General features: G+C 35.4%; 1 protein-coding gene across 3 annotated transcripts in view; it reads left to right on the top strand.

Moving 5' to 3' along the window:
- DNAJC1 (DnaJ heat shock protein family (Hsp40) member C1) overlaps positions 1-13,326 on the top strand; it is a 225,603-nt gene that overhangs the window by 91,570 nt on the left and 120,707 nt on the right. For all 3 annotated transcript variants that reach the window (XR_009211268.1, XM_032168837.2, XM_032168758.2), the window contains exon 6: positions 199-292. Coding sequence is in view for 2 of the 3 variants with exons in the window: in XM_032168837.2 (XP_032024728.1) it covers positions 199-292 (94 nt within the window). In the remaining variant the exon portion in view is untranslated. The remainder of the gene's footprint in view (positions 1-198; positions 293-13,326) is intronic.

The following is a 13,326-nucleotide window of genomic DNA, read 5'->3' as shown; positions in this document are numbered from 1 at the left end:
TTGCATTTGTTGTGACTACTATATTTCGTGATAGAGTAAGTCAGTTATAAATATTTCAGTGAATACTTTCTTCATTTTTTTTGTTGAAGTAGCCATTCAAAAAAGAATTCATGATCTTCACAGAAACATTTTGCCTCCCAACTTTCTCTGTATATTCCTCATATGTTGTATGGTGTTCTTTTTTCTCCCTCCCTTTAGATTGCTGATGAAACCACAGTGGCATGATTTGCTTCCATGCAAACTGGGGATTTGGTTTTGCCTTACACTAAAAGCATTACCTCACCTAATCCAGGTAAAATGTACCTCTTTTATATAACATTAGATCCTTTATTTTTAATCATTCATGAAATAATTTATGCCCATGTTGGCTATCTGAATGCTGATATGCAGTGGATGCTTTATAATGTTGATTGAGTAGGATTTTTATGTTAAACCTAATTTAGATAATTCTAAGATTATTTAGATATGTTTCTGTAATTATCTTTTATAATGGTTTTAGATCACCTTAGAGTCCCAAGATGCTAGAAAAAGAAAAAAATACTATCTTTAGTACAGAGATAAAAGCAATAAAAATTAATCCACTGTTATCATTAAAAGCATAACCAGTAAAAAGGAACAGCATTCAAGTAGCTTGCCACCCATTATTTTAATAGCATTTAAGTACATAGTGTTAAAAAAAAAGAAAAACCAACCTTTACATGAACATCTGTATAATTATACCAAAATATATATTGCTTTCCATTTTATTTGCAAATTTAAGAGGAGTGAGGACATTTTGTCTTATACAGGTAATCAGTTTCTGTTTCTATTTAGTCTTGATTAAATAACAAAATGTGGATGTATATCATATTTATATGTCAGTTTCTTTAATTTTTTTATGTTTAGTATACCAAAGCATATTTTATTAAATTATTGCTTTGTTAATTTTGATTTTTGCATCGGGTTAGAAAATCCCCAACACATAAATATTTGAAAGTAAATAAAACACTTTTTGGTGTACAGATTTTGAGGTTGAGATTGTAATTTTTGGAGGTAAATGTTTTATTTTAGAAAATAAGTGTTTATAATCTAGAGGACCAGATAATATTCTAATTCAGTTCTACCCACTTTGTAGTTACATATTAGAGCTATTTTTCGTGATTGTTTCAGGAAGCTAATGACTGCAACTTCTGCATTTTCCTTTATTTTTCTCATAATGAAAATTTTATATTTAAAGGGGATATTGAACCAAAATACTAGTGTGCTTCTTTTTATCCTTTGAGAAATTACCAGTTATTCCATCAAAATAGTTCATCTCAATAGTTATTGCTTATAGAATCTTATATTTTGTTTACAGTTAATAGAGAAAAATTACAGCATTTTGGTAATTTAAAAGGTTTGTTTTTAAGTTGTTTAGCATGTTATATTGTTTGCTTGAAAAAATACTCTGCAATGTTTGTATGCTGTCTGTAAGACTTAATGAGGGAAGGAAAGTCTTTATCACACTGGTATGTTTATGAGAAAATGAGACAGAAAAATATTTATAGGGCAGATTTTCTGCTTTAAGTCTGATTATTTTTTGCCAACTTTAGAATCCATGCAATAGGCAAACCAGAATATAGATGAATTAAAAAGTATATTCATGAGGCAGTATAAATAGAATATTACATAAGATGTCAATATTAAACACTTCTTTGTAATTTTAATTTAATTTGAAATAAAGTTTATTTGGTAAAATGAAACATATTTCTTGTTTAGCATGCAGGGTAATTTGCCAGACTAGAACCAACATATTATTATGGCTTAGATTTATAATTTACTTTAAAATACTTGCCTGTGATAGCTGTTAATTCATGTAACAGATTGATTGTTTTGCCTCATCATAAATTTGTAGAAAATATACAAAAATGAGGAATTTTATAGAAATTCTAAAATAAATAATGTAGAAAATATACCAAAATGAGGAATTTTACAGAAACTTTTTAGTTTCTTTAGAAACTCTGCTTTTTTTAACTGATCAGTTTGAATTTTAAAGTTTTTACTTACTTGATGGTATCTGCTGGCCTTTCGGTTTTGAGATGCTAGCTAAGCATTAGGGTTCCAAGACCTTTTAAATCTAATTTTAAAATTTTATTCTAATTATTTCTTCTTGATAAATGGATTTTAAGAAGAAAATTAAGATGATTTTCCTTTTTAAAGCAAATATTTGATATTTTTGTTCTGCTTTGGGGACCTTAGATTAGTGTATCTAGTGGTCACTAACAATGTAATGCAGTAGACTCTTTCCAATATACATTATAATAGTGAAAGTACTTTAGATTGATAAACATTGCTTATGAAATATATTAGCAAAACTATACTGATCAGTTGCTCTCAGGATTAGATTTTTGTCTGCTTTTTGTTTTGTAGTATGCGATGACCTTTGTATTAACTTTGGATGTTCTTAAATAAGATATTTATGAAATTTACGAGTCTTTTTCACCTGAAGTTATCTGGATTGGTAATTGGAACAGTGGTCAAAAAAGAGCCCTGTTAAGGCTCTAAGAATAAAAAATGATAGGTACAACCTTAAACTTTTAAAACGTGTACTTTATGTACAACTTTTGTGATATAGGACCATTGTTTTTTTATTTTTATTTTTATTTTATTTTTTTTGAGATGGAGTCTCGCTCTGTCACCCAGGCTGGAGTGCAGTGGCGCAATCTCAGCTCAGTGCAACCTCTGCCTCCCAGGTTCAAGCAATTCTGCCTCAGCCTCCCAAGTAGTTGGGACTATAGGTGCCCACCACCAGTCCCGGCTAATTTTTTGTATTTTTAGTAGAGATGGGGTTTCACCGTGTTAGCCAGGATGGTCTCGATCTCCTGATCTCATGATCCGCCCACCTCAGCCTCCCAAAGTGCTGGGATTACAGGCGTGAGCCACCGCACCTGGCCATTGTTTTATTTTTAAATAAGAGTCCACTGATTGAAGTTTCTTGTACTCTTTCTGGCATAAACTATACCAATAATCTTGCTTTCTTTAAAGAAGAGTCAAACTAGAGTCTTGTGAAACTATGTAATTGTATAATCTTTGTGGACATATATGGTTTTCTCTAAGTCTTTCATAATTGGCTTTCTTAAATCTAGTTAACATCATTTTAATTTAATTTAATTTTTATTTTTTAGAGACAGAGTCTTGCCATGTTGCTCAAGCTGGCCTCATACTCCTGGGCTCAAGTGATCCCCCCATGTCAGCCTTCCAAGTAGCTGGGACTATAGGCACACACCTCCAAGACAGACTTTTTTTTGCGGGGGAGGTGGGGGGTACCCTAGGTGGGACATTAAAACAGCATTTTTAACAACTCTTATTTTGAACTTGCCAAAGCATTCAACTTGGTTTTCATAGAAACAATTCTTATTTCTTACTCATATCTCATCCTTTTTTAGATAGTAATTAATTGAATCATGTAATTAGAGTAACAAGTATAACTATCACAAGGAGGTTTAAGAGTTAACAACAAGCAGCTCTTATAAGTATACAGTAAATTGGTTAAGCACATGTAAGTTAAGAGAGTTTTACTTTTGGTGTAAATTCCTTGAATTTTATGAAAAGTTAATTAAAACTGAGCTGCAAATATTTGATGTCTGTATATAGCTATTGGTTAAGAAGCAGGGTCCAAGCTAAAAGTGGGAGATTCAGAGGCTTCCAGCAAGTGACCTTTAGACTGGCAGAATCTGTACCCAAATCTTGTCATAGCAATAGTTCTTCAGTCTAATTTCTTTCCTTCCCATTCATCCTCTAAATACCCATTCCTTTGCTACACTTCACATACATAAGGTTGTCTGGTAGGATTGGGAAAGTGGCATTTCTGGCTCACTTGTGCTCCCAAGTTCACTTCTATTACTTAGCATCTAAGAGCCCTAAGAAAACTCCTGTTGCCTGCTTAGTATACCTAAATTATTTTCTATTTCCTCCCAAACAAAATGACAAATGCAAATAATTATTTCCACAATTGATGTGTAAGGCGTCTTTTGATCAGATGTTTAGAAAGACAGTTCAGCCAGTTCAATAGAAAGATATTAAACGTGTATCAGAACAAAGCACTACTAGGGACTACAGAGATAAATATGCCTTCTCTAGGACCTTAACGTCAGGTATCAGTTATAACACATGAATTTAAATAACCATTCTACAATACGGTATATATGCTTCACATTTTGGTATGAACAGTGACTTCTGTAGATATTCAGAGAAGTAAGGTTGTCTCTATTTGGGATGACCAAAGAAAACTAAAAAGAGTATACACTTGAACTGAGTATTGAAAGATGAATAGACACTTAACAGTTAAGTGTCCACTTTGTGTACTAGGTGGTATACAAAGATAATTTTGTAGATGCAGTACTTCCCATAAAATCATACTGTGTTAAGGCTAAAAGCATCCTGAGGAAAACATTATACAACAGCCTTTTTTAAAAGAGGGTATCATGTAGCCCATTACTATCTTCTCAGACTGTATTCCAGGTCTGTAGATTCTGAGTATATCTATTTAGGAATTTATATTATAACAGGTAAATCTGATATGACAAGTCTGAAAAGAATATTTAGACAGAATAAAGTTAATTGATAAGACAACAAAGTATTTATTTGATTACACACACGTCTGTGAAAGATATGTGTACATTGTTAGGAATGGTAGAAATAAAGTACATAAGGACTGTGAAATCAGCAGAAAATAAATGAAGTGGTTCTGTGATTAGGCAAGATAGAGGTAAAAATATCTCTTTGATAGTTCCCCTTGCTGTTTGAAAAGGTCCTTGTTACCTCCAGAGCACTGGATTTTGTTCCTTTCCATTGCTCTGAGAAGGATATTGGGAGAATTATAAGAATTGATAGAAGAACAAAGCCAAAGAGTGAAAAGCTATTATACTTAGTGGATGTTAAATATTTGATAATATTAAATTAATATCAGACATTTCCCAAGTGGATCAGTATTCAAGGACAAGATGCGTGGATATTGCTATATTTAGTCAAATGTATGCCCCATATAATCTACATAGGCAGAAAAAGTAAAAGTCAAGTGAGAAATTACAGGAAAAGAATACGGTGTTTGTAAATTGATGAGTGAATGGAAGGCTGGTGTGTGTGTGTTTAGAGAGATGAGAGAACACTGGAGAGGAGTAAAATGCATGACTACATACAAGGAAGCGGGGGAGCTTCGGGAAGTGTGTTGAGATAGCTAACAAAGCAAGTAGAGTGATCCCCAGAAGACGTGGGTATGAGTTAGTATAAAACAAGGAACTTGGACTGTATCAACAGAGGGCTTAAATCCTTTGAGGCAAGAATTTAATTGTAACATTTAAAGTATAGCTCCCGTGACACTTTGACATCTTACCAGTCTGTTTCTGCTCTCCTGGTGGGTTTGAAGAAAGTACACATTCTCATGGAATCTGACAAAAACCAGTCTTCTTTGTTGGTTGTATTCGGCTTGTAACCCCAGGAAACTTTTCTAACTTCCAAAATGCCCGTCTTGGGTATTTTTAAATTGATCATATGTTCTGTAACCTGGAAAATAGCAAGTAGTTGATGACATATAATGAATGCTCTGTGCATATTTTCAATTTAGCTCTTATAACTTAGTTTATTTTCACAACTGTTTCAGAACTTTATATATTTGGGCCCATAATAATTTAGATGATTCAGACCATCAGTTTCTCTCATAAAATCAGGAAGTGCCACATATCTCAAGTGATTACCAATCTAAATCATAGACACAGTTCTCTGCATTTTCTGAGATCAAACAGGTCGTCAGCAGTCAGAACTTAATTTGCTTGAGAATTTGTTTGATTTTTCTAGGAATTCACCATTCAAGTTTCTCTCTGACTAATATATTACATTTCTCGGTAGCATAATTTATAAAATATAAAACTCATTTGGTTGTGCATTGCCTAAAGTTGTAAATTTTTTACGTTTTTAAGTTCCAGTCCCATCTTTTCTCATTACCAAGCAAATCTAACAAGAACACCATTCAAATAAAAATTGTCATAGGAAGTTTCTAGCATGCGTATCCCCACCCCCATCAGGATGTATAGGTTGCCTAGGAGCAGTGGCTGAGAAAATAGAGGAATCTTCTCTGTACAGCTCTGGCTTTTACCTATTAAAAAAAAAAAAAAAAATGTCGCCTTAGAGTAAAGGGAGTACTATACTTTATAGAACTGTCTATAAATGGAAACATCCTCCCTCCCAAGAAGCTGCTTCTCCCATGGAGACTACAACTGTGGACAAGCCTGGAGGTCACCCTCCCTGACAATTAGGGCCCTTCCTTTCTAGCCCCTTTGCTTCTGCTTGCTAGGACTCTGTCAGAAACCAAACAAACAAAACATTCACAGCTAATTAGCAGGAAAAAAAGCTTCTAAAAGGCTATGAGGTATTTGTTTCAAGCTGAGTCGCCTGCCCTTCTACTTAAACAGATTTTCCAAGGGATGAGGCAGCTTGCTTTTAATACTCGAAACTTTTTAAAACTTTTCAGACACACACACACAGAAACCTGACACAGGAAATACATAAACAAATGAAAAGAGATGGAGAAGTTCATCTGAATTTTTATAAGCTGAAACTACTGCTACAGGACAAAGGGATACAAGCAAACTGGAACGACCTTACAACATAAGACAGAGATTCCTTACTTCCACCCTCTGAAAGTAAATCGTGTATCTTAATGCAAGTACTCAGAGATCCAAAGACAGACTGTAGAGTTTTGTAGGTTATTGCTAGATGTAGAAAAGATAAAAAGCCACAAAATGTTAGGTAGGATGTTAGCAACATATAGTCTCATCAATTCCATATTGTATAGATGAAAATACTTAAGACTCAGATTGGTGAAACAATTTCCCCAAAGTGACACAACTAGTTAATGGTAGAAATGAAACTTAAAGCAGATGAAAATAAATACCAAAATATAAGAAAAAAATACATAAGAAATATAAAAACTAAAAAAGAATAAATTTCGCCCCAGGTAGATAACTAGAACTTTATAGTATAAGCTGTCTAATCTTAAACTCCCTGTCAGAATGTTCAGGCTGATTATAATTACAAATTTTCCTCAACTTATCAATTGCACCCTGATAAGCCCATCATAAGGAGAAAATACCCTAAGTTGCAAATACATTAAGTATACCTAACCTCCGGAAACTCATAGCTTAGCCTAGCCTACCTTAAACACGCTCAGAACACTTACATTTATTCTACAGTTGAGTAAAACAATCTAATACAAAGCCTATTTTATTTTAAAAAGCGCTGAATATCCCATGTAATTTACTGAATACTGTACTGGAAGAAAAAACAAACAGAATGATTGTATAGGCCCTGAAGTGTGGTTTCTACTGAATGCATATCACTATCTCACCATCATAAAATGGAAAAGTTGTTCTGTTAAACCATCGTTAAGTTGGGGACATCTGTATGACATAAGTTGTAGAAGGATTCTTACATTGAGTTAGGGCTGAATAAATGGCTTCTACAGTCTCTTCTATCTCTTGGAACAAATGGAAAAAATAGTTTTTAGGCTTTGCATCTCCTTGGATATTACCGTCTCAGACCAGAGGAAGACAGTAGCTTCTGGTTTTCTGTTTTATTTTTATTACTTTTTGTGGATTTAGTCTTATTATAGTTCTGTACAGAAATTTTGACTCTTATCAAAATATATAATTTTAAAGTTTTTCTATATTTTTCATTGTAATTTTATTGCATATTATATGTAATTCTGAGATTATAGTATAAGTCAATGGGAGAACAAAACAATATAGAGCATTTGATTTTGTGGGCAGATTTTCAGAAATGTACTTATGGTATTTTCCTATATTGAAGGTTATTTCTAAGCCTCAAACGAAAGAGAAGATTTGGGCTATCAAACAATGAAAAAGAAATAGAGCATCCTCTATATTGTTTCTAGGTATCCTTCCTCATAGCTCTTCCATGTTCCTTATTCCCATCAGGACAGGTGGTATTTATTTCCCTGCTCCTACCATTGTAAATCAATGCCTGCCTGCCTACCCGCCTGCCCACCTGCCCGCCTGCCCGCCTGCCCGCCTTCCCGCCTTCCCGCCTTCCCGCCTGCCCGCCTGCCCGCCTGCCCGCCTGCCCGCCTGCCCGCCTGCCTGCCTGCCTTCCTGCCTGCCTTCCTTCCTTCCTTTCTTCCTCCCTTTCTTCCTCTTTCTTTCTCTTTCTTTTTCTCTTTTTTTTCCCCCTTTTTTTCTCTCTCCTCCCTTCCCTTCCCTTCCTTCTTTTTCTATTCTTGGGTACATGTGCCCTCTTTTCTTGTTCTGGGGTACATGCGCAGAATTTACAGGTTTGTTACATAGAGAAACGTGTGCCATGGTGGTTTGCTTAATACCCATCACCTAGGTATTAAGCCCATATGCATTATTAGCTATTTATCCTGAAGCTCTCCCTCTTCCCGCCCCACCACAGGCCCCCGTGTGTGTTATTCCCCTTCTTGTGTCCATGTATTCTCATTGTTCAGCTCCCACTTATGAGTGAGAACATGCAGTGTTTGGTTTTCTGTTAGTTTAATGCCCTTGTTTCTTAAGCTTTTCTTTGGATTGCTTAATATGTTGACATTTCTATGGAGAGATAAAAGTAAACCAAAACATTACAAACGGTGCCACCTTAGAGTGTTCTCTTATCACTTAATGAACTATCTCAAGAATGTTAAAGGATGGCCGGGCACAGTGGCTCACACCAGCACTTTGGGAGTCCAAGGCGGGCGGATCACCAGAGATCAAGAGTTCGAGACCAGCCTGGACAACATTGTGAAACTCCGTCTTACTAAAAATATAAATATTAGCCGAGTGTGGTGGCAGGTGCCTGTAGTCCCAGCTATTTGGGAGACTGAGGCAGGAGAATCGCTTGAACCCAGAAGGTGGAGGTTGCAGTGAGCCGATATCTTGCCACTCCACTCCAGCCTGGATGACAGAGCAAGACTCCATCTGAAAAAGAAAAGAAAAAGGTTTAATGTAAGGATATTCTCCATCTCACAGCTTACTAATCTTGGAAATATTGTATCTTCAGGCTTAACTAAATTATCATCATTATGAAGCCTTCCTTCATCAGGCCAACTGAAAAATTCTCATTGTATGTTCTCCATACTAACTTTTTAGCGTTTACTATTTGTATTAATCACAATAGACTGATAGACCTTAGTCTGTTTCTGGCATATGCCTCATGTCTGTCACTGGTTGATAGGAAAGTGGGCATTCTGGTCTACCTAACCATTCAGGAGCTCAGAGCAATGATGTCTTCACCATCTTCTAGCTATATCCATCTGGAACATGTGGCCTCCTTGCTCATTATGTCAAGAGTAGAGAGCTGGAGGATTTGCGTGAGCTTTTCTGTGAGTTGGTTTGGAAATGACACATGATATTTCCATCCATAGCCCATCCAGAACTAGTCCTCTGACCCCACCTAATCTTAAAAGGACAAGGGAATATGGGGAAACAGAATGTTGAGTGAGCACCACTTTCTTTGCCAGTAATTCATTCAACAAACTATTTATTGATTGCATTATTTACTTTGTGCCGGGGCAGGGGTGGGGGTGAAAGACAACAATTCCTGTTCTCATGGAGCTTATATTTTATATTCCATATTTTAGTTAATATTTATAGTTATTTTTACATATTCCTTAAGGGAAACTGTTGTATCTTATATAATCCCCACATATCCTAATAATGTACAACACATATAATAATGGTTCAATAAATAAGCATAAATATCCATGTTTAATGTGTTCTTGTGCAGGAGCCTATACTCTATAATTATGTACAAAGAACACTCATACATTCTTTAAGTTAGCCATCATTTAAATGTAAAACCTGTCCCGTTTGATGTCTATGCAGGCAGGTTTTGAGCTCTTCAAGAAATTTTAAATATTGGCTGGGGGTGGTGGCTCATGCCTGTAATCCCAGCACTTTGGGAGGCCAAAGTGGGCAGATCACCTGCGGTCAGGAGTTCAAGACCAGCCTGGCCAACATGGCAAAAACCCCGTCTCTACTAAAAAATACAAAAATTAGCCAGACATGGTGGCGGGCACCTGTTATCCCAGCTACTCAGGAGGCTGAGGCAGGGATAATTGCTTAAACCCGGGAGGCGGAGGTTGCAGTGAGCTGAGATCATGTCACTGCACTCCAGCCTGGGCGACACAGCGAGACTCTGTCTTGGGGGGAAGAAAAAAGAAAGAAATTTTAAGTACTAATACAGTTGCTTCTAGAATAAAAACTTTTGCTCATGGTTCCATTGATAAGGATTATAAACTCCTTGAGAATAGGAGTTCTTTCTGTTTGAAAAAATGTAAATTCCATAATTTTAATACAGTATTATGGGGCAGGCAGTTCAGAGCCCTAATCAATTGCAGTGAGCATTTAATTATTCATTAAATATTTATTAAGCTTCTGTAAGTGCCAGGCAGTGTACTAGGGCTATAAGGATGGATTAGAAGTTTATATCCCCAGGAAATCTAACATTCTGTGTAGATAAACTGGAGTTTACTCTGGACCCAAATAAGTTTTTGTGCTTATTTTTCCCATTAAACAATTTTATTATAATTTTATTCACTTGAATTCCCCCCCCCCCCCATGAAAAATGGGAGGGAAAAAAGGTTGAAAACAATTTATCTTATTCATCCTCTTTTGAATGCTTGAATTCAAAAGCATACCTTACAGAATAGCCATACCTTAGAACATACCTTAAAGAATAGCCACCTGGTTTCTTCTTGAATACTATCTCCAAAATCAGTCTATTTCATTTTCAGGTAATTTTAATTATTAGGAAATTCTTATATATATACATATTAGATATATTATTTATAATATATAATATACCTTATATATATTTTATATATATTATATATATAATATATAAAAAATATATATTATATATAAAATATATATAATATATAAACATATATATTTATATATTATATATGTTTATATATTATATATATTTTATATATAATATATATTTTTTATATATTATAGATATATTTTTTATGTATTTATATTTATTAATTTTTTGAGACAGAGTCGCACTCTGTGGCCCATGCTGGAGTTCAGTGGTGTGATCTTGGCTCACTGCAACCTCCGCCTCCCAAGTTCAAGCAATTCTCTTGCCTCAGCCTCCTGAGTAGCTGGGATTACAGGTGCCTGCCACCACACCTGGCTAATTTTTTGTATTTTTAGTACAGATGGGGCTTCACCATGTTGGCCAGGCTAGTCTTGAACTCCTGCCCTCCAGTGATCCGCCCACCTTGGCTTCCCAAAGTGCTAGGATTGCAGGTGTGAGCCACCACACCTGGCTTCTTCCTTATATTGATCCAAAATCAAAACTTTCATCTCTGGAATCATATGTAGTAGTTTACAACATTCTTTCCTGTAATAAACCTTGAGATATTCTGTGGTAGTTATGAAGTTATCCCCAATCTTCTTATCTCTAATCCCTTTTAAAAATAGAGTTTCAAGCTGCCTCCCTATTTAATCACTTTCCTTTTAAAGTCTTTCTATTTGTCAGTGCATCTTAAAGTGTGATACCCCAAACTGTACACAAGGATGGTTGAAACAATGTAGAGTTGTTTAGTAAAGTAGAATTGCTTGAGTTCATAGATGACTAAGGAAGTAATGTTTCCTGGAGTGGGCATATTGTAATTTGATTTCAAAGCATAGGTAAGGTATGAAAAAAAAAAACGTGAGGAATGTTTAAATAAATGCTTAGAAATGGAGCAAAAGGAAGATAAAAACAGTGAATGAAACTAGGGAATGTATTGAAAGTCTCAGATTAAGTAGAGTACGTTAGGGTGATTGGGTGGATTGCAGTCCTCAGATAAGTGAGGATTTGGATTAAATGTGTATTTCAAAGAGGAAGTTTTAGTGGGATTATGTTCCATAGCAGGAAGAAGAAACATTAACAGGGAAAATGTTCAAATTTGGCAGGACTACTAGGGAGAGGTTGCTATTATACAGCAAAATGAAGTGAGAAGGATGCAATTAAAAAGGTCACATAAGCAAGAAGATACAGGATTTGGCAGGGGAATTTTAGTGAAGTATGAAGCACAAAACTCATCCTTTGTGTTGGAAAACAAGATCCTTGTCAAATTAGTAGAAGTAATAATAAAATAGCTAACATACATATAAGGCCTAACTGTGCAGAAGATGTCATTCTGTTTCCCAGGTATTAACACATTTAATCTTCATAACAGTCCTATAAGTTAGATACTTTTATTATCCCCATTTTATGGATGAGAAAATGGACCCACAGAGAAGTAAAATAATTTGCTGAATGTCTCATAGCTAGTAAGATGGCAGAGCTGAGATCTTAATTCAGACAGTCTGGCTCCAAATCTGTCCTCTTAATCGCCATATTTCACTGTGCTATACTGTGATGATTGATTTCAGCCTACTTTCTTTTACCTCTCATAAATAACTAATCTGTGCCCTTCTTTTCTTGCATGTGCCACATTTCCTACTCCCCTCAAGGAGCCATTGCCTTCCTGACCTTTTCTTCTTCCCTACTATTAAAACCTACTCTGTGGAAAGAAGCTAATAAGCTCATTCATTCATTCACACCAAGGTATAAATGACTCATATGGCTTAATATAAAATAATACTTCTTCAGGGTTGACTTTTTTTAAGGGGGGTGGGGAATGTTAAGGGCTATAAAACCTTAACCCAAAACCCTGTTGAAACTTAAACTATATATGGGCATGAGAGGATGAGTAAGTTGGGTGCATAGCCATCTGTGCTCTTCCAATAGTACCATTGTTTACCTGGCCTAGGGCTTGTGTGAATCCTCATAGGAACGTAAAAGTGGGGATGAAAAGAATTAAGAGATCTTTTACTATATTACTAATATATCTCTATTGTATTGATTCAATGATTTTAGGAATACCTAATTCTTATTAGGTGGAGGAGTTCTGATAGAACCCCAAGAGACACAGACCCCCAGGAAAAAGCTTTAATTTGGACACAGTCATAGATGAAAAGAGTTTCTAGGGTTTAAGTATTTATGTATTTACATCTGAGTCAAAGTAGTGTCAAAGATTTTGTTCCTTTATTTCTTGCAGAAATAAAGCTGTCTCAGATAGGTCTATGATTTATCTGCTCTAGGAATCTTATGGTCTGGGAATGTTACCCTAGAGTTATTCTTAATACCCTTCTTTTTCTTATTTCACTTCAGTTAGTCATCAGGCCCCTTCATTTCTTGCTTTATTAGGTTTCCCGCATATTTCAGTCCAGTTCAATTCAGTAAATACTTATTGAGTACCTGCTTTATGGCAGATACTGTGCTCTGGGCATGTAAGTATGCCTATCTCAATTTCTCATCTGG

The sequence above is a fragment of the Hylobates moloch genome, unplaced genomic scaffold (assembly GCF_009828535.3).
Source record: "Hylobates moloch isolate HMO894 unplaced genomic scaffold, HMol_V3 SCAFFOLD_2, whole genome shotgun sequence".
Classification (NCBI taxonomy): Eukaryota; Metazoa; Chordata; class Mammalia; order Primates; family Hylobatidae; genus Hylobates; species Hylobates moloch.
This window is presented reverse-complemented; position numbering and strand designations above follow the sequence as displayed.